The sequence below is a fragment of the Drosophila sechellia genome, chromosome 3L (genome assembly GCF_004382195.2).
Source record: "Drosophila sechellia strain sech25 chromosome 3L, ASM438219v1, whole genome shotgun sequence".
NCBI lineage: Eukaryota > Metazoa > Arthropoda > Insecta > Diptera > Drosophilidae > Drosophila > Drosophila sechellia.
Window position 1 is genome coordinate 24,181,664 of NC_045951.1, and position 21,585 is coordinate 24,203,248.

General features: G+C 44.4%; 1 protein-coding gene across 2 annotated transcripts in view; it reads right to left on the reverse strand.

Moving 5' to 3' along the window:
• Positions 1 to 21,585, reverse strand: part of LOC6620232 (dnaJ homolog subfamily C member 16) — a 222,929-nt gene that overhangs the window by 11,685 nt on the left and 189,659 nt on the right. Inside the window, exon 11 of one of the 2 annotated variants that reach the window (XM_032719506.1) lies at positions 15,664 to 15,959. The exons of the other annotated variant lie outside the window; for it this stretch is intronic. Within the exon in view, the coding sequence (XP_032575397.1) occupies positions 15,741 to 15,959 (219 nt within the window). The 3' untranslated portion in view covers positions 15,664 to 15,740. Of the gene's footprint in view, positions 1 to 15,663; positions 15,960 to 21,585 lie in introns of those variants that run through there. 2 annotated transcript variants of the gene reach the window in all.

The following is a 21,585-nucleotide window of genomic DNA, read 5'->3' on the forward strand; positions in this document are numbered from 1 at the left end:
TAGATGGTATTCCTGCAGCTGTTATTAAAGCAGTGGCGCTGGGTAGACCTGACATCTTCAGGGCCACCTCCCAGCAATGTCTTCTGGACGGAATCTTTCCAACAAGGTGGAAAAGCCAGAAACTAGTCCTGTTGCCGAGGCATGGGACCAGCATAAAGGACATAGCTGGAAAACTGTTCGAACGTATTCTGTACACTCGAATAGAGGCGATCAACGGCCTAGGACTCCGCATAATGGCTTCCGGAAAGGAAAGAGCACACTGGACACTCTTTCGGCCGTTAGTTACATCGCCAAGACCGCTCTTTCTGGTGATAGATGTTTAGGGGGCAGGAAGGAATACTGCGCAATAGTAACCCTGGACGTAAGGAACGCTTTTAACACCGCCAGATGGCCCGTAATCCTCGCAGCCATGAACCGCATGGGGATCCCGGAGTACCTCAAGATAGCCGTTGGCAGCTACTTAAGTGACCGGGTCCTATGGTACGACACGGAAGATGGCATAAAAAGATACTGAGTTTCGGCAGGTGTTCCCCAATGATCGGTACTTGGATCAATCCTGTGCAACATTATGTACGATGGGATCTTGGGCATCAACAGGCCCGTACTACTTGAATTTATAGGATATTGGAGTGGACCGTTTTAGAAATGGAAAAGGCATAAAGGTCGTGGACAGACCAATAATCATCCGCTCACATCTCTGGTGCCTAAATAGAGGCTCTGGTGTCCGAGTAGAGACGGATTAACCTCCATCACCCTATCTAAATCCTGGTGCTCCACGTCCGCATGGGGATAATCGTTGCCGCTACTGTTTAATGGATAGTCCAACGGGGGGCAGTGCCCTCCACGGCGTCGACCCTTTTGGGAGAAAATCCCGGATGTCGAGGTCTCCGATGAGGGTTGCGGAAATAACGGTGCAGGGTGTGCCAGCGACGTCGGCAATACCCAATAATGGCAGTGCTACGGAGGTGGCTAGGTTGGCCTCGGCAGCATCCATAACGACAAGCCAGATAATCATTGATCTTATCAGAGTGCCGACGCAAAAAATAGCGTCGAAATCTCCACCTGGTTTGACCTGTCGGCATACCAAAACGTAGGCTTGCGGGGCATTCTGGACATGATGAGTGCCAGAATAAATATTACATTATCCGCATTTGAGACTCAGCGCCACGTCACTAAGGTAACCAAAGGCGCAATCACGGAGCACATTCAGAGTTGCCAACCAAGCCTACCAAAACGGATAACTCTAAGGTAAAGGAACCAAAGCCGGTCAGCTACGCGACTATTGCCAAGGACGCGAGTGCGAGGGAGGGGTGGGCTAAAGTAATGCCGAAGCGCTCGCGTAAGAAGCCGGAGGCAACCATCCTAAGAAGACTGGTGAAGTTTCGTACTCCGACATGCTCCGTACGCTGAAAGCCGATCCCAATCTAAGCGACTTTGGCAAACAGGTCAAAAAGATAAGAAGGACCCAACAGAGCTACTGCTCGAGATAGAGGGCAAAGCCTATGCCAGCGTTCCCGCATACAGAGGAGTGATAGAGGGAGCCCTCAAAGTAGTGGCTGCGGTACGAATGGGTGCACAGCGAAAGGCGCTAACATGCAGTGGAATGGACGAGGCAACAACAGCTGAGGAGCTCCACAGAAGTCTAACCTGCCAATTTCAAGGCATACTGGCTAAACCAGAGGATGCGGGATGTAACGCAGTCAGCGACAACGACGCGATCTCGGTTCCAAAACGTGGCTCGGTATCCGTAGGATGGTTCAAGAACCATGCGACAGGTGGATTCGCATGCCTCACCTACAAAGCCAATACTTTAAAAGGGGCTAAAAGCCGCCATAATGATGCTAAGTCAAATTAAAGTCATACAGATAAGCGTCAACCATTGCGCAGCCGCACAGAACCTTTTGAGTCAGACATCGAGCGCAATGTGTACCTAGCGCTACCTTCCTGGTGTGGGAAACTTAGGGGTGCTCCTTGATGAGATAGGTAATGTAGCTATCAAATGCCACTTGCATTCACTCCGTTTATTCCTTCCTTCCACGTAAGCCGGCTGACACATTTATTATTATTATTATTATTAAGTGGGTTTCTATGTGTCTGATCTATTGTACTACCCCTTCATGACTCAAAGATCCCCCTGAAGTCCAATGCACTGTACAAATGCCAGAATTTTATTAGGATTCAGGGCTGCAATTGTTTCACGTGGCACCACATACATGCCCAGGAGTCTGTTCCTCCTGATGGAAACCGCCATGCAGTCACATCCATCCAACAGAGGCAGCCCCTGCCCCAGATTTCACGTGCGTTACAGATCTAAAAGTCGTCGAGGCAGCCAAGCGCATCAAGCCCAATAAAGCCCCTGGACTAGATGGTATTCCTGCAGCTGTTATTAAAGCAGTGGCGCTGGGTAGACCTGACATCTTCAGGGCCACCTCCCAGCAATGTCTTCTGGACGGAATCTTTCCAACAAGGTGGAAAAGCCAGAAACTAGTCCTGTTGCCGAGGCATGGGACCAGCATAAAGGACATAGCTGGAAAACTGTTCGAACGTATTCTGTACACTCGAATAGAGGCGATCAACGGCCTAGGACTCCGCATAATGGCTTCCGGAAAGGAAAGAGCACACTGGACACTCTTTCGGCCGTTAGTTACATCGCCAAGACCGCTCTTTCTGGTGATAGATGTTTAGGGGGCAGGAAGGAATACTGCGCAATAGTAACCCTGGACGTAAGGAACGCTTTTAACACCGCCAGATGGCCCGTAATCCTCGCAGCCATGAACCGCATGGGGATCCCGGAGTACCTCAAGATAGCCGTTGGCAGCTACTTAAGTGACCGGGTCCTATGGTACGACACGGAAGATGGCATAAAAAGATACTGAGTTTCGGCAGGTGTTCCCCAATGATCGGTACTTGGATCAATCCTGTGCAACATTATGTACGATGGGATCTTGGGCATCAACAGGCCCGTACTACTTGAATTTATAGGATATTGGAGTGGACCGTTTTAGAAATGGAAAAGGCATAAAGGTCGTGGACAGACCAATAATCATCCGCTCACATCTCTGGTGCCTAAATAGAGGCTCTGGTGTCCGAGTAGAGACGGATTAACCTCCATCACCCTATCTAAATCCTGGTGCTCCACGTCCGCATGGGGATAATCGTTGCCGCTACTGTTTAATGGATAGTCCAACGGGGGGCAGTGCCCTCCACGGCGTCGACCCTTTTGGGAGAAGATCCCGGATGTCGAGGTCTCCGATGAGGGTTGCGGAAATAACGGTGCAGGGTGTGCCAGCGACGTCGGCAATACCCAATAATGGCAGTGCTACGGAGGTGGCTAGGTTGGCCTCGGCAGCATCCATAACGACAAGCCAGATAATCATTGATCTTATCAGAGTGCCGACGCAAAAAATAGCGTCGAAATCTCCACCTGGTTTGACCTGTCGGCATACCAAAACGTAGGCTTGCGGGGCATTCTGGACATGATGAGTGCCAGAATAAATATTACATTATCCGCATTTGAGACTCAGCGCCACGTCACTAAGGTAACCAAAGGCGCAATCACGGAGCACATTCAGAGTTGCCAACCAAGCCTACCAAAACGGATAACTCTAAGGTAAAGGAACCAAAGCCGGTCAGCTACGCGACTATTGCCAAGGACGCGAGTGCGAGGGAGGGGTGGGCTAAAGTAATGCAGAAGCGCTCGCGTAAGAAGCCGGAGGCAACCATCCTAAGAAGACTGGTGAAGCTTCGTACTCCGACATGCTCCGTACGCTGAAAGCCGATCCCAATCTAAGCGACTTTGGCAAACAGGTCAAAAAGATAAGAAGGACCCAACAGAGCTACTGCTCGAGATAGAGGGCAAAGCCTATGCCAGCGTTCCCGCATACAGAGGAGTGATAGAGGGAGCCCTCAAAGTAGTGGCTGCGGTACGAATGGGTGCACAGCGAAAGGCGCTAACATGCAGTGGAATGGACGAGGCAACAACAGCTGAGGAGCTCCACAGAAGTCTAACCTGCCAATTTCAAGGCATACTGGCTAAACCAGAGGATGCGGGATGGAACGCAGTCAGCGACAACGACGCGATCTCGGTTCCAAAACGTGGCTCGGTATCCGTAGGATGGTTCAAGAACCATGCGACAGGTGGCTTCGCATGCCTCACCTACAAAGCCAATACTTTAAAAGGGGCTAAAAGCCGCCATAATGATGCTAAGTCAAATTAAAGTCATACAGATAAGCGTCAACCATTGCGCAGCCGCACAGAACCTTTTGAGTCAGACATCGAGCGCAATGTGTACCTAGCGCTACCTTCCTGGTGTGGGAAACTTAGGGGTGCTCCTTGATGAGATAGGTAATGTAGCTATCAAATGCCACTTGCATTCACTCCGTTTATTCCTTCCTTCCACGTAAGCCGGCTGACACATTTATTATTATTATTATTATTAAGTGGGTTTCTATGTGTCTGATCTATTGTACTACCCCTTCATGACTCAAAGATCCCCCTGAAGTCCAATGCACTGTACAAATGCCAGAATTTTATTAGGATTCAGGGCTGCAATTGTTTCACGTGGCACCACATACATGCCCAGGAGTCTGTTCCTCCTGATGGAAACCGCCATGCAGTCACATATAATATGTGCAGAGATCTCCTCCTCCATGCAGCAGAAGCGACAGAGTTCACTGTCTGGAATGCCAATCTTATGCAAATGACTTCGAAGTCGGCAGTGCCCCGTAAGAAGGACAGTTAAAATGCGCACGGTGTTTTTCCCGTGTGTCATTAAGGTCATGAATCTTGTATGGTTATATTCACGGAGGAGAATCTTAGACTGCCTAAGTCCTGGTAGGTGCTCCAAAAGGACAGACGTTTTTCTTCCTCTATTGACTTAATAGCCCAGTACTCTGTGGTGACCAACAATACAGAATGGTTCGGGCCCAATTATAGGGTTCTCTGCCCCTTTCCTGGCTAGGTGGTCCGCTAGCTCATTTCCCGGGATGTTGTTGTGTCCCGGGACCCACCTTATTGTGGGCTTATTGACAGCTCCTAGTTTTTCTAGGGCTGTCCTCACTTCATCGCCTAGCTTAGATGTAATCTTAGCTTTGCTGAGGGCCTTTATGACTATCAGACAGTATAGCAATGTCCTTGCCACGATAGTTCCTTTGCAGATTAAACTCCGCACAGCGTCCAATAGCACAGACTACAGCTTGAAAAAAGCTGGTGTATCTGCCCATTGATTCGTGGTATTTCAACCTGGGGCCTACAACCCCCAGCCCAATTTTTATATGTGAAAGGTGCTCTTGTGCACTTATCAATTGTGTTATCGACATCAGTTTTGAAGCTATGTTTGGAGTCAAGGTTTATCCCAAGATAATTAACTTCTTTGCTGGCCTCTATGCGACATTCTGACAGGGTTATTGCCTTCATTCTCTGTAGCTTGTACCTATTTGTACCATAAAAGGAACAATAAAAGTTTTGCGAGGATTTAGGCTCTGGCCTACTTCCTTGCTCCATTCGCTGGTCATATTGAGGCCCAGTTGAATGATGTCGCAGAGTGTTTCCTCATATTTACCTCTGGCTATAATGACAATATCGTCAGCATAGCCTTGGCAAAGTATACCTCTGCGGGTCAGTCTGTCCAGCAACTCGTCTACCAGCAAGCTCCACAAGAGAGGCGAGAGGACACCCCCTTGTGGTAGATACTGTGGACGACTGTCCTCCTATAGTGGCCATGGCTCGCCTAGATGCCAGTAGTGATTTGATCCATCTGCTGGTTGTTGCATCTAGTCCTCTTCTTGCCAGGGATGCGTTGACAGCCTCATGGGAGGTATTGTCGAATAAGGCCTATATATCTAAGAATGCACATAACGCCACTCCCTTATGAATAAGTGAGTCCTCAATAAGGCTTTTCAGGTGATATAGGGCAGTATCAGTTGATCTGCCCGCCCTGTAGGCATGCTACGTCCGTTGGAGCGGATGCTCTACAAGCAGAGTGCTTCTAATGCTGACATCCACTAGCTTTTCCAACGTTATTAGAAAAAACGATGTCAAGCTGATGGGTCTGAACGAATTCGGATCAGTGATGTCTTTCTTTCCAGCTTTTGGAATGAAGACCACTTTTGCTATACTCCAGGCAGTAGGTATGTATAGAGACTGCTGATCAGTATTTTCCTGATCGGCACTGCGAGCTGATTTAGCGCTCATCTGGACCGGGAGATTTGTAGGGCTGGAATGTACCAATTGCCCATCTTAATCTCTCCGTTGTTATTATTGATTTTACTTGGACCCAATCAGTAGCACACGGTCTACTTTGTGCCGTTACCGGGGTATTCCCATCCGTTTGAAGCGTGCTTTCCGGCAAGCGAGTAGTAGCTCAAGTTTCTCTTTACTTCCTATAGTATTTACTATAGTATTTACTTCCTCCGTTCGTAGTGCCTGATTTGATTCTGGCACTCCTTTTGAAATTGCTCTGAGAAGTCTTGCGCCTTCACGTGTGTTTACTATTGCCTCACAGAAGGTTCTATAATTCCTTCGTTTGGCTTTCCTGATATCATGGTTATACATGGTCAGTTTATTCCGGTAGGAATCCCAGTTCCCTTCTCTTTTTGCTGTGGGCACGCCTCGTCACCTGCAAAGTATACCGATGCCACCACAGTCTTCTTGGCTGCTCCCACATCTTCTACCACGATCGGTACTGGTTATACCAGGGCTAGCCCAAGATGTTGTTTGGTGAACATCCTTGCCAGCGATGGCGCGATGGATGTTCACCTGAGCTATCCCTGTACTCCCGACCATTAAATGATCGGCTCCATCGTCGGCGTTGCTGATTTGGAGATACCCAGATCACCATCCGCCGGTATCGCTTCTTCCTTACTCAGGGTCTAATTCCATGCCCAGCTCCTGAGAGGATATCGGGGTCTGATTCCCCATCTCGATGATGGACGCATCAAGATCCTCATCATCCGCCAGATCCTCGCTGAATTCGAAGAACTTATTGGGCTTCTCCTTCTCCTTGGAGACTGGTGGATTTCGAGGAGTCTCGACATGTCTTGTGCCGGATTTGATCTCCTTGGCCTTCTTTAAACCACTAACTGAGATGTCTCCAAACCTGAAGCTCAGCTTGTGGTCACTAGAAATAATATTGGCGCATGAGCTTTCATCAATGCCAAGGCTAATTGCAGCCACTCAGCAGTGGTTGCGTTGCCCAGTCCAGGTGACCCACCCTGAAGTGGATTCCTCCAAACTTGATTGGAGAATCCCAACCGGAGAGGACTATCTCCTCCAGTAGTGCGTCCTCAAGCTGTGAGAAGTTCTCACTGCTGAGGCCGACTTTGAGGTACCCCTCTGGTACGACCGCAACTTTGATGGCCCCAGTTACGGCCGCATATGATGGCTTGCGTACCTCAGTTGCCTTTGCAGCCCTTGAGGTACTTAGGCCATCAAAGGAAGCAGTCAGTGGCCTGCTCTTCTCCACCTTCTGCCTCTTAGGCGTTTCCGTCGGAGGCGTCAGGGTAGAGTTTGCCCGCTTCAAAACAGAGTTGGGCTTTTGCTCTAGCGGCTACGGTGTCTTGGCCAGAGACAAAGCTTCTGCGGGTGACTTGCCCTGCTCAAGGTAACGAAGATACCACTTCGTTCTGGCCCTGCTGAGCCCCTTACGGTTAGGGTCATCCCGGGCTCCAGGCTGACTAAGTTGCGGTAATGGGTTTTTAGCCCGTCCCGCTTGGCCGGCTTGGACCACATTCGAGTGACTCGGTGTGGCTGCCCGATTCTTCCCTGCCGCAACTGGGCGTGCTTTTTTGGTGTTGCCACCGAAGTAGGCCGCTCTCCGTCAAGAAGACGGTTCTCGTAATGTCTTGCGACATTTCCCGCAGTCAAGGCCTGTGGTATATTAATGTTCTTTGGTATATTGTTCATAGTCCCTATGATTTACGGGGAAATAAACGGTCCACCTGGGCAGAGATCCGCAGTACCCGGGTAAGGCTAACTAGACCGGGCAGACGCCACTTGCCCGGACTCTCCGTTAGCGACTGGGCTAGTTGTTTCACGGCCCCCAGCCTGGAAATTTGTAAACGCCTTCTCGAGCAGATGTTATCTGCAGTACCAAACGCGATGAATGTAATCGATGACATAATCATCTTTGACGGGACTGACCTCGAAAGGAGATATCTTATACGAAAAGGGAATTGAAGTCGATCCCAAAAAAATGGAAGCATACGATCTCTCAGAGATTAAGAACAAAGAGGAAACACAGAGTTTTCTCTGTCTGGTAATCTACGTCGGAAAGTTTATCCCGGACCTTGCAAGTCATACAAATCCTCTAAGAGAGCTGCTAAAAACAGAAAACTAATTCACCTGTGGCTAAGCCGAGGAGAATGCTTTCAACAACATAAAGAATCTATTATCCAAGGTACCCAAGCTTTCATATTTCGACCCATAGTAACGATCACGGGTGATTGCGGATTCCAGGTCTGTTGCCCTCGGTGCCGTTTTCTTGCAATTCAAATCAGATGAACCATTGATAATTACCTTTACCAGAAAAGTCAGAGGTGGAGAAACGCTACTCTCAAACAGAAAAGGAAAGTCTTCACCTGGTTTGGGAGGTGGAGAGGTTTTACTATTACCTGACAGGTCTGTATTTCCAAGATCTTTGACAATCCCTCATATCGCTGAGTTTCCAAGAGGAATGAAGAGATTATAGACGTAATCAGTTGCCTTGAGAACGACTCTTGGAAGCCCGGTACATTGGCAAATTGCAAACACAAAAGCAAATTGACCACAATTATTGTTTACCGATTTTTCCACTCGTCGCCAATGTAACACATTTAATAGATTTCGGTTAGTCACCTTATTACCAATATTCCTTACAATAATTAGTAGTCTTACCGTTATTACAGAGTATTAATCTATCATGAGTAGAGGAGAGTACGGGCGAGTCGCGCTTTCCGGACGCGGACTGCCCCCAAAACATCCTAAGCCATCCTAAGGAAAGACGACGAAAGAGCAACGTTTCGCGGTAAACGGCGATCACCGGAGGAATCCGCTGGAAAATGCTCCAATAAAGCTGTTCTAATCTGAAACTCTGTCTTCTCCTTGGTCGAACGCACAAACTCCCTGAGCTAGCAGCTGCAACTCGTAGCGAGCAGAACCAAGAAAACAGTTCGTTACACAAATTATACCTACATTTTACTAACGGATTTGTTCAAGTTACGGGGCTTGGACTGTCACCCGCTCTCCGCTCCCTCTTACGCTCTCCGCTCCCGCTTTTCTTCGAGTGTTTTCTTTTCAGCAAATTTGGAAAATTCCAGGACCAGCAACCCCCAACAACCCATCATTTTTTGGTCCTTCGAGCCGGATCCCCTGGATTTTCAAGTTTGTCCACCAGCGACCAAATTATAAGATAAGTACGAAATTTCCATTCCTTTTAATTGCCGGTCTGCAGCAAAAGGTTCGAAAATCCAATTTCGTTCAATTTGCTGTAAGATTTATTGTCAAATCTAACGGATTTCTCCGACAAAAGGCAATTAAAGTAAAGTACTTATCCATTCTCACGGGCGCCGCCATATTACCCACCGTTCTCCTTTCACCCTCATTCGTGAAAATTTCTAAGTCCAAATTTCCGAATATATTTAAATATTCATCCAGTCCGAAAAGTGCAAAATTCCAAATGTGAAAAAGTGAAAATAATTTGTGCCAAGTTCAGTGAAAATTTCTAAGTCCAAAGCTCTGCCAAAAGTGGCAAAAATTCTGTTCTCGTTCCACTGTGTCCAACGCCAAATTCTTTTCGCAACACAATTTTTGCTTTAACTCCGCAGTCCACTTAATACAATTTGCTTTGCTATCGAAGAATACAACAACGAAACAAACAACACATACCCTCTGGCCATTCCAAGTAAAATATTAATTAAACATTTACCTGCCAGTTCCATATATTACATCAACATATATTACATCAACATATACTACATCCATATACATTGCATATATTACATCTACATATACTACATCCATATACAGTGCATATATTACATGTACATATATTATATCCACATATATTTCCGACATACATTGCGCATATTATCTGCATTCCTTTTAAACATATACCAAAGCTTAAATTGTTCCCCATAGGCAAATCCAAACCACAAATAAAATTTATTCCAAGGGCCGACGCGGAAAAGGCGTTTTGTTTTCCATCAATTTTTTCCGTAAATTTCCAAATTAATTTCTGAGCAATAAATTAAAAGCGTTTTTTCTCTTTTTTTTTAACAAATAACTTTTTCAATATTGATTAAATTATTTTTAAAATTTTTTTTTGAAAATTTTCAATAAATCATCCATAAATAAATAATACGACCGCCAAATACAAGTCGTTCACCCGACAAATATTTTTTCCTGTATTGCTTGGATATTAATTTGTGTTTGTTTTAGAAGTACGTACAACGCGGAGAAAAGACTCCAATTCCACCATTCCATTTTCTCCGTTTCCAGTTGTAAACAAAAAAATAAAATTTTCTTCGTTCTAATAAACATTTTATTTCACCGTGTTCCACATTTCAAGTGTTCCAACCGAAAATAAGGTGGACCTAATTACCATAAATCACAGGTCATTTATACAATTCGCTGTTCACTCCGTCCGAGTCATCTGTCCAATTACTCACCCATTTTCTCTTTCTCACCCATTACATCCTATACGGTCTTTTTCCGCTGCTTTATACCGTTCACGGCAGCAAGCTTAAATTTATTAAGTGCAGTCTGAGGAATCTGTCTACTTTTTCAAAAGTGTGACCGGGCTCCAAAACCGCTTCCCTTCCATTTCGTATTTCTTCCTTATGCCCATCGGGGACGATAAGAAGAAATTGTCCGCTGACAAACCCAGGTCTATTTTTTCACCACAAGGGCCCAAGAGTCCAAGAATCCCAAGCATTTCGGTGAAAACGCCTGCGCAGATTTCCGACGACTGTGCTACTCCATCCAAGGCCACAGTACAGCGCACAGCTAAAAATATGGCTGCTTCCGATCTAGCGCTAGCCAAATTCATTTCGGTTTCTGACCGCTTAAACAAATTAGAGGCTCAGATCAACACTCCGGAATCCGCAGCTCCAACAGTCACGATGCTTAGCGTCCGTCGCGACCAAGTCCGAACCCTATGGGACAAGGTTGAAAAGGAATTCGACCTCTGCTCAGAATGCTTTGTGTCAGCAGGCGAGGCTGCAGCAAGCAACATGCCTATTCTCAGGGGAAAACCTGATAGAGCGTTTCGAAAATAAACGATTGTTGGTAAACAGTCAATTGAAAATACTGTTTAATGTGCAGTCGATACCACAGGAACTGGGGCGGCCTTGAAGGTGCTGCAAAGTACAGTTCAAGGTTGCTTGACTGCTTTAGAACTGTCAGGCATCAACACTGCGAACTGGGACTGCCTGCTGGTACATCTGTGTTCATCCAAGCTCCCGAAGATAACTCTCTCCTTATGGGAGCAGTCGCTACATAAGAAAGCCGACATACCGACATGGGGAGAGCTGAACACCTTCCTCACAGAACGTCATCGAACCCTAGAGGCCATCGATGATGTGAGACCGTCCGTACCGAGTCAGTCGCATTCCAAAGCGATAAACTCAAGTGGGCCCTCTAGAAAATTAAATTCCTATGAGACGAAAGTGGCTCCAAAATTGAAAAGTTGCGACTTGTGCACCGACATCCTGCCTTCGGTGCTTCTGAGTGGAGCAAAAACCAACATCTGTGGCTCTCTCTTGGGGCAAGAGACCATTTTCGGCTGGGTATTAACTGGGCCAGTGTCAGCCTCAGCCCAAAGCAGAATTTCCTCTTTTTCGACACAGATCTTTTTTTGTCCAGTTCTTAAGAAACTAGCAGCGTCTAAAAAGAGATGAGGCCTTGAAAGCGAGATACGATTCGGTGATCCAGGAATATCTCGACTTAAAGCACATGCGACAAGTTCTTCCTACCCATGAGTGCAACGCTTATTATATGCCACATCACGCCGTCTTAAAACCGGAAAGCGTAACTACTAAACTCCGTGTAGTATTCAATGCCTCCAGCCCTTCATCGAATGGTACCAGTTTAAATGATATCCTTCATGCTGGCCCTGTCTTACAGTCCGACTTGACCATTCAAATTCTGAAGTGGCGCTATTTCCGATACGTGTTCAGCGCCGATATCGAAAAAATGTATCGGCAGATCTGGGTAGATCCGAAACACACTCCATTCCAGCGAAAACTTTTCCGTAACAATAGAGGGGAAATCAGAGATTTCGAATTGAAAACAGTAACCTTTGGAGTCAATTGCGCGCCTTTCCTGGCCATCCGAGTACTGCAGCAGCTAGCAGCTGACGTAGAACTCAGCCATCCAAAAGCTAGCAATGTCATTCGAAATTTCATGTATGTGGATGATGTTCTAGCCGGAGCGGACTCCACGGAAGAAGCAAGAGCATGGTGCAAGAGCTCCGAGACGCTCTGAATTCCGCCGGATTTCCATTGAGGAAATGGACCTCCAACCAAAAGGAAGTTTTAGCGGCCATTCAGAGAAACCATCTTTTAAATACTGATTTTCTCGAGATCGATGCAGAAAGTACTGCCAAGACCGTCGGTATTCGCTGGAAGGCAACCTCCGACGAATTCTTCTTCGTCCCGCCAGAGTTGGCTAACGAAACGTCCTTTACAAAACGCCAAGTCCTGTCCCAAATTGCCAAATTATTCGACCCTGCAGGCTGGTTAGCGCCGTTTATCGTTCGAGCTAAAATTTTCATGCAGGAGATTTGGCTGCAGGAGCTTGGGTGGGACGAAAACATTCCAAATGAGCTTATTTGGTTTTAGAGCAGATACGCATTCCACGCTGGCTATCGTTTCGTCCAGATTTCAAGGTCGAGCATCATGGCTTTTGCGATGCATCGCAAAAGGTTGATGGGGCGGCAATATATGACCGCGTAGAAGTGGGCAGCACCATTATGGTGCAACTCCTAACCGCGAAAACCCGGGTAGCACCAGTCAAAACGGTTTCGCTCCCAAGACTGGAGCTGTGCGGAGCGTTATTGCTTTCCGAAATGGCTGCAGCCATCATTCCGCAGATGCCTACGATTAACTCCGAACTTTACTGTTGGACGGACTCCACGATAGTGCTTGCATGGTTAAGCAAGCCAGCGTGCCAGTGGACCACATTTGTAGCCAATAGGGTGACGAAGATCGCCCAGGCCACAAAAACAGAGAATTGGTCTCATGTTCAATCTGAGCATAATCCAGCAGACCTGGCAAGTAGAGGAGTTTCCCTCCGAGATCTAGCCAATAGCCAGTTATGGTGGCACGGACCGACTTGGTTGCAAAATCCACGCAACCAATGGCCAACTCAGGTCGACAACGCTCCTGGAGAAGCGTGCTCTAAAAGTCCATCTCGCAAAAGCTCCTTCTGAAGAGTTGTTGGCACGTTTCTCCAAGCTAGAGAAAGCTCTAATGAACGGCATCCAGTGATTCTTCCGTATAACTGCCTGCTTTCTCGCCTCCTTGCGAATTTCACTCATCGAATAACTCTCCATGGTGGTAACCAGTTAATGGTGCGCCTCATCCGGTCGAAATACTGGATTCCGAGAATTGAGAACCTGATGAAAGCAGTAGTAAATTCGTGCAAAGTATGTGTGATCCACAAAAAGCGGTTGCAAAGCCAACTGATGTGTGTCCTGCCCAAAGAAAGAGCATCGTTCTCCCGACCATTCACGTATACTGGCATGGATTACGCCGGTCCGTTCGATATAAAGAACTATACGGGAAGAGCATGTCTTATTACAAAGGGGTATGTGTTAGTTTTTGTTTGTTTCTCCACCAAGGCCATCCATTTAGAGCCTACATCTGACTTAACGACCGAAAAGTTTCTTGCCGCTTTCTCTCGTTTTGTATCCAGAAGAGGGTTTCCACGTCAAGTCCAGTCAGACAATGGCAAAACCTTTGTTGGCGCTGCCACCCTGCTTTTCCGCGATTTCCTTCAAGCCGTAAAAGAGTCGGTGACGAATGCCTATATTCATCAAGAGATGCAATGGCAATTTATTCTTCCGGGGGCACCCCATATGGGAGGCCTTTGGGAAGCAGGCGTAAAAAGTTTTAAGACGCTATTTTACAAATGTACTGCCACACGAAAATACGCGTTCGAAGAGCTCTCCACGCTCTTGGCAAAAATAGAAGCGTGCCTTAACTCCAGGCCGCTCTCTCCTATGTCTGAGGATCCGACAGATTTGCTGGCTCTGACGCCAGGTCATTTCCTTGTCCATTCTTAATCGGTGGCAGCATTTGAAAGCTCTCCATCAGCAGTTCCGTGTGCGATGGATAGAAGAGTACCTCAAAGAACTCCACAAGCGCTCTAAATGGCAGGCCCCGTCCAAAAATCTCCGCATCGATGACATGGTCGTCATCAAGGACGACAACTTACCCTCTAATGAGTGGCGACTCGGCAGAATTGAGTCTGTTTTCCCAGGAGCCGACGGCAACGTCCGTGTAGTAAATATCCGTACTGCACGTGGAGTTGTTAAACGTCCAGTGGCAAAAGTGGTGCTTTTGCCGACGGAGTCTTCCGAATCTCCACAATAATAGGCGCTCCTCTCGTCCTTAGATGCAGTTCACTAGCACTAATCATACATTATTTTTCATTTCGTTTTCGATCTCCTTTCGATATTCGACTACGCGCAGAATGGCCCCTCGTCAACAAAACGCACGCAGTGCTCGTGCCGTGGAGAGCAGACGTACCCGAGGTATTCAATCCTACCGATGCCGAGTCTGCCGCGGTATCCATCCTCTTCGGAAGTGCGCGAGGTTCCTAAAGCTCAGCGCTGAAAAGCGTTTGCGAGCAGTCCTCATTAGCAAATACTGCGCCAATTGCCTCACTCACGAGCCTCGCCCTCGTCGCTGCTGCAACGCCACAGCGTGAACATCCTTCCGACAGCGCTGGTCAAGTTGGAAACCGGCACGAAGACCTTCGAGACCGCAGCACTTATCGATCCGTGCACCCCCATGAGCTGCATCGACGCTTCGTTGGCGTCAGCCTTTACGCTTCCGATGACCAATGTTGGCGACGAGAAGGTCTGCACGACGACGATTCGCTCCAGGATCGACGCGAACACTAAGCTGGAGGTCGTGCTCAAGATCGAGCCCAGTGTGCGGATCCGCACACCTGTCCGGGCATTGAGCGACACCGTTGTGTCCAAGTACCGGGACATCATGCTGGCTGATGACCAGTTCCATCGGCCTGCCACCGTCTCCATGGTCTTAGAAGCAGATGTTTATCCAAAGGTTATCCAATCCGGATTCCTGAACTTCGACGAGGGAATGCCGGTCGCTCAGAAAACTGTTTTTGGGTGGATCGTGTCCGGTGCCTGCAGCCTGCCGTAGGATGGCTGTGTTGCAACCCCAGTGATTGCAAGGGGTCGGAATGTTCAAGTTACGGGGTTTGGACTGTCACCCACTCTCCGCTCCCTCTTACGCTCTCCCGCTCTTCACCACAGAGTCTCCATTGAGTCTCCGCTGCGCTTCGGAGAGCCTAACTAATTAGAATAAGCACAAGTGTCAAAACTAACCACTCTGAATTAACATACGCCCGGTCGCGCCCGCGCAATTAAGAAAAGTCTAGTGTTCAAATTTGAATCAGCAAATTTGGAAAATTCCAGGACCAGCAACCCCCAAAAACCCATCAAGATTATTTATTAGAATTAAATGTAATAAAGTTTAAGTAATTTGGTTTTACAAAGAATCGGTCAAATAAATCACTTAGTAATAAAGTCTGGCCAATAATTTATGTAGTATTTTTGTGTTCTTCCATCAAACAATCTTTCAAGCCAATTGTCAAGACCGTTAAGTAAATGATCCTCCAAAAGAATATTTGGTTCTGACTCTGATTCTTCAAAGAAATCTCTTTTCAGAAACCTTCCAATTTCAGGATCCTCATTTGCGTCCAAAAGCTTTTGAGTATTCCTTAATGTCCTCTGCAATTAAACAAATATTAAAAAATGCAGTTACAAAAATTAAAATAGCGACAATCAAACTTTATTCTAAAATACTAAAATACTGCCTCATAAAAAACGCGATCAATATTTAAACAAATTAAAGAAATTTCTAAGTTTAGTATTTAAAAAATTCGTTGAAACACATCTTTTTTAATTTCCTATCCTAACAATATTTTATAAAGCTTTTTCTTTCTTTAACATTCGAAAATATCTAAAAATAATTTGAGGATAATAGATCATTATTAAATTTAAGTAAAAACACGAGAAAAAGCTTTAGTAGAGGGCCTTGACTATCACACACCGATAATCAGCTGAAAAGACTGCAAAGTAGGAGTCGGCGTGGTCTGATAAAGGTTTGACAAGCCGAAAGAAATTGGCAAGAAATAAAATTAGAACATACACACACTTTTGGAAAATGCTTTGATATTTTTTTACTTTCCTATTAGTCTACTAAGTTTCGTTCAATTTGCCAAAATACTGTTTACATAAACTTGACCTTATTGAGCTAGTGCTAGTGAAAGTTGCACCGAAAATTTTCGAAAATTTGCAGGAATATTTTTAGAAGACTTTTAAGTGGACAAAATGTTCTCGGCATATCGATGGAAATCGGAAAAACAAATAATATAATCCAAAAAATATTAAATCTTTTTTCAAAAGTGTGGGCGTGGCAGATGTGTGCGGTTTGTGGAAGTAGAAACAATTGAAAACAATCTTGTGCTGCTTCTATTTCTTTGGAAGCTGCATGCTTAATGTCAACATTCTATCTTTTATAGTTTCTGAGATCGAGGCGCTCATACGGACAGACGGACATGGTCATATCTACTCGGCTATTGATCAAGAAGCCGACCAATTCAATTAAAGTCAATAAATCACTTAATTGATCCCATACTGTAGCCATCTACGCAGTATGAGTTCTAAAAAACAATTTTTTAGCAACGGCACACAGCCGTTATTGTAAAGAAATATTAAGGCCTAACCGAAGCAGTTTTGCCTGCTCTCTCAAGAGTAATGCACTCCCGAAATACAATAAGCTCAAAACACTGACGCTTCTCCTCAATCTAACTAATGTACATTTGGTTTTTAGTCTTAAGATGAAATTTGAACAATAATGAATACAATCCAGCCCTATTTAAATTTTCTTTTATTTGACTAAACTTAGTTTACGGCGTTGGTTTTAGTCATTAAAAACGGTCCATTTAATAGACTAATAGACGGTCGTGATTGTGTTAATTCTATTGAATCGCAATCGAAAAACATAACGTTAGTTGGTCCTTATATTGGCCGCGTCATCGTCAATGCTAATTAAAACATAAGCAATAAATTTACTTCATAAAAATATTGGCAATTCAGAATATTTATCGTAACACCACGACGGTCAATATCGTGTTAAGTTTTAACAAAAACTTCTACGATACCGCGAAACCGTGTAACGCAGTGTGAAAAAATTCTGAATTTAATATCAGGCAGACGCTATATAATTTGGGAGAAGCTGTAAATGCAATTATTTACCTCAATACCCCACGAAAAAGCTATATAGCTCTTTTAAAAATTTAAACTTAAGAAAAACTAAAATTAAAAACATGAGAGAATGCTATATTCGAGTTTCTCGTCTATCAGATACCAGTTACTCAACTAGTGTCAATGCGAATTGCGAAAATTCTTCATTTTTCTGGGATAGATATTGGGGAATAAAATGAAAAAAGCGCAGCGGATTTTTCTCTAAAATCTGAATCTCAACCTTCTAGCTGTTATAAATACTGAGATCTCGGCGTTCATACGTACTCGGTTATTGATCCTGATCAAGAGTATATATACTGCCTGCTGTTATATACTTTTCAACGGATCTAGCATACCCTAAAACTCTACGAATAACGGATATATAATAATAAGAAAATAAGGGGAAAAAATTAAAATGATAAGAATATAATAATTATAATAAGTACAAATAAATTAATTTGTTTGAAAACAATAACAAGAACATCAGCAAAATGACAATGGTTCCACCCCTGTCGGATAGCAACATGATCCAAGTTGCCTACCAGATTCGCAATGTGGAAAAATTCCACGGTTATCCGGGCAAGCGATACACCTCTGAGAGCCAAGTCGGCTATATACTAGCCGTTTATGTTACCGGAGATGAACGCCAACAGCAAATTATGTTTAGGCATATTGAATGCAGAATCAGCGGAGACGTTGGAGCCAAAAACATGACCACCTGGCCCCAGCTTAGACGACAAATGGTACTCAACTACAAACCACAGTTTTTAAACCCCACGTTTTTTTAGGGAGTTTCGGAAGACCCCGTTCCTAGGCAGTGTACGAACAAATAAACCACACAAATACACCTATCCAAAAACAAAATCTTTGATAAGCCACAAAAGGCATTTGATCAAAATTATAACCAGACTAATAATAACATCAGAAAATCTCCAATGTGAACAGCCAAAATATTTTAAGCATATAAATATAAGGCACTAGAATAACAAGATGCGTAACGGCCATACGTTTTTGCACTATGCAGCCACTTTTTTCAGTGACGGCCAAAATTGCCCTCTTTCCGTCCGCTCGCTTACGCTGAGAGCGTAAGAAATCTAAAAATAGAATTTGCTTTGTTGTGTGAGTAAAAAAAATAGACGAGAACTTGTATATGTGTGTGTGCGTACTTTTGCTAGAAGACTATTTTCGTGCCGAAATCAATTCTGATCGCAAATAGGAATTTACATATTTGGAGTTCTGGCCAATTTCGTAGCAATATGATAAAATAAAAAAATAATTAAAAATTCACGCCTTGTCTCTTGGTACTGCCCCTACTTAAAGTCAGCTTTATTTTTCTTAAATTGGGTGCTATTTGTACTACCAAATTCTCGTATTACATGTTTTTTTTCCTTTGCGATTACGAATATTTTCTAACCCTCTTCCAAACACATTATTTCTCTGCGTATCCGAATATCTTCTTACGCTCTTTTCAAATTTGGTGCTCGTTGGTACTTCCAAATTCTCTTAATCCATCTTCTAACGCTCTTTATACACATTGGTGAGTCAACACATGTACTAATTGATGATTAAGACTCTCTTCAATTCAATTATAAACAAAAAAGCACCCCATACTGTATGCCATCTGCGCATTATGCGTTCTATTAAACAATTGTTTGGCAACGGCACTTTGCCCTTCTTGTAAACGAATCCTAAAGCTTAAGCACCCAAGAGCAATGCTCCCCCGAAATACAATAATCTGAGAGCACTGAGGCTGCTCCCCAACTTTTTTTTTTTTTCCCACGGTCCCACGGCCACACCTCCTGCCCAACCGACCGAGGGGCGCTGCCGTGTATCGTACGGCGCGATTCGCGAGAAGAAACGAGGAAATGAACATAAAGTAAAACAACTCTAATAAATATTAGTGTTAGTAGGATCTAATTATGTAATAAAAAAGTTAAAATTGATTACTTTCAGAGCGGCAGAGAGTAAAGGTTACAGATAATAGGATAAAGTCTATTATAGTCAGAACATAAAACTCTGTAAGGGTCATGCAACTCATAATTAGATCTACAATGATTTAAGATAAGGGGTATATAGTTTCTAGTGACTCTACTTGGAACCGAGAAGTTAAGCCGACTAATCAAGTCGGGACTCTCAACATCCCCACGAATAAGCTTACACATAAAGACTTTTCCAAGCATAGTTCTACGGTTAGCTAGGGATGGTAAATTAATTAAAAGTAGTCTACTGGAATAAGAAGCTAATATACGGTTTGCATCCCAATTTAGGCGTCTAAAAGTCTAAAGTCTAAAAGTTAAAAGTTTTTTTTGGCCCGATTCAATGCGGTCCGAGTTGACTACGTATTGTGGACTCCACACAGGTGATCCATACTCAAGAATCGGACGGACTAACGAAATAAATAAGGTTTTAGTCATGTAAGGATCATAAAATTCCTTAGACCACCTTTTTATAAAACCAAGCACACCCCTGGCTTTATTGACTATAGTCGAAATATGGTAAGAAAATTTTAGTTTAGGGTTCAGAAGAACACCAAGATCATCAACCCGTGTTATTCTGCCCAAAGGGCACCCACTTAGAGTGTAAGTCGTGCGTATTGGGTTGACACGACAAAAGGTCATAACTTTACGATTGGAGCCATTTAAGTTTAATACTCCATATTTGAAAGCTGTCTAGATCGGATTATAAGTCTAAGTGGCGCGAAATGTCCTTGTGCTGGAGGCATAATTTAACATCGTCTGCGTACATAAGTACACGCGAATGTTTTATTGCTAAGGGGAGGTCGTTAATGAATAAGGTAAAAATAAGCGGACCAAGGTGGCTCCCTTGTGGGACACCGAATGTGATTCTGAGAATACAAGATAGAGAATTTTTAAAGAGGACTTTTTGCGTCCTGCCATTCAGGTAGCTTGAATTCCAATTTAGAAGATCAACAGGGAAACCTAGATCAAGTTTCCTTACTAGAAGGTCATGATTAACAGAGTCAAATGCTTTACTAAAGTCAGTGTAGATGACATCTGTTTGAAGATTATTTTTGAAACCCTGTATTAGGAAAGAAGTTAGCTCTAAGAGGTTAGTGGTTGTTGATCTGCGTTTCATAAAACCGTGCTGACACGGTGACATGATTGATCTAAAAAATATGCTGCAAATGAGGAGTGATAACATTTTCAAAAAGTTTTGGGATAGCCGACAATTTGGAGATTCCTTTGTAATTGCTTGCATCCAGTTTGCTACCTTTTTTATGAAGAGGAATCACAAAGGACTCCTTAAGTATATGAGGCAACTGTGAAGATTCCAGAGATAAGGTAAATAGTTTCAGTAGAGTCTTGCACAAGGCACAGAATCTGAGCACACAGCCAGGATTCCATCGGGACCTGGCGAATAGACAGGTTTAACACGCTGGAGATCGTTAAGCAGTGAGCTTTTGTTTATAGAGGGGCAGAATATTAGATTCTTAGATACCGCATAAGAGTATGGCTGTTCGGAATGAGGTATAGTTGAATATGTTGTTTGAAAAAACTTGGCGAATAGATCGGATATTGCCTGATCCGATGTTTCCGTAGAGTTTTTAAAAAATAAAGAGGAAGGTTAAGAACTTGTTTTTCGCTGCGTTAACGAAATTACAAAATTGTTTTGGATCCTGTGCAAACTGGAACTTAGAACGATTTAAATAATTCCTGTAGCACTGACCATAAAGCACGGTAAAGTTTAACCGAGCGCTTACATACTATGAAAGGACAGACTGAGAACCGGTATTTTTAAATTTTGTGTAAAGTCTGGACTTTACATTTCTTAGGTGTGTCAACTCTTTCTTAAGCCAAGGAGGTTTAGAGATTGACGGATAGTACATCGGAACACAAGAGTCAAAAAATGATTTAATTGCGTTATAAAACATATTAATCGCATCCGCCATTATGTTGCAGGAGTAAAGATCGGACCAATTAAAGCCAGCTATAAAATTGTTTAGCCTCCGAAAATTTGCCTTGCGAAAACAGGGAATTCGCTTTGTTGACTTCTCTGAATTTACTTTTAATACCGTACCTAAGTCGATTTCCACCTCGAAAGTAGGATGATATGGATCGTCAGGTTGAGTAAGAGGTGCTACCCTGGA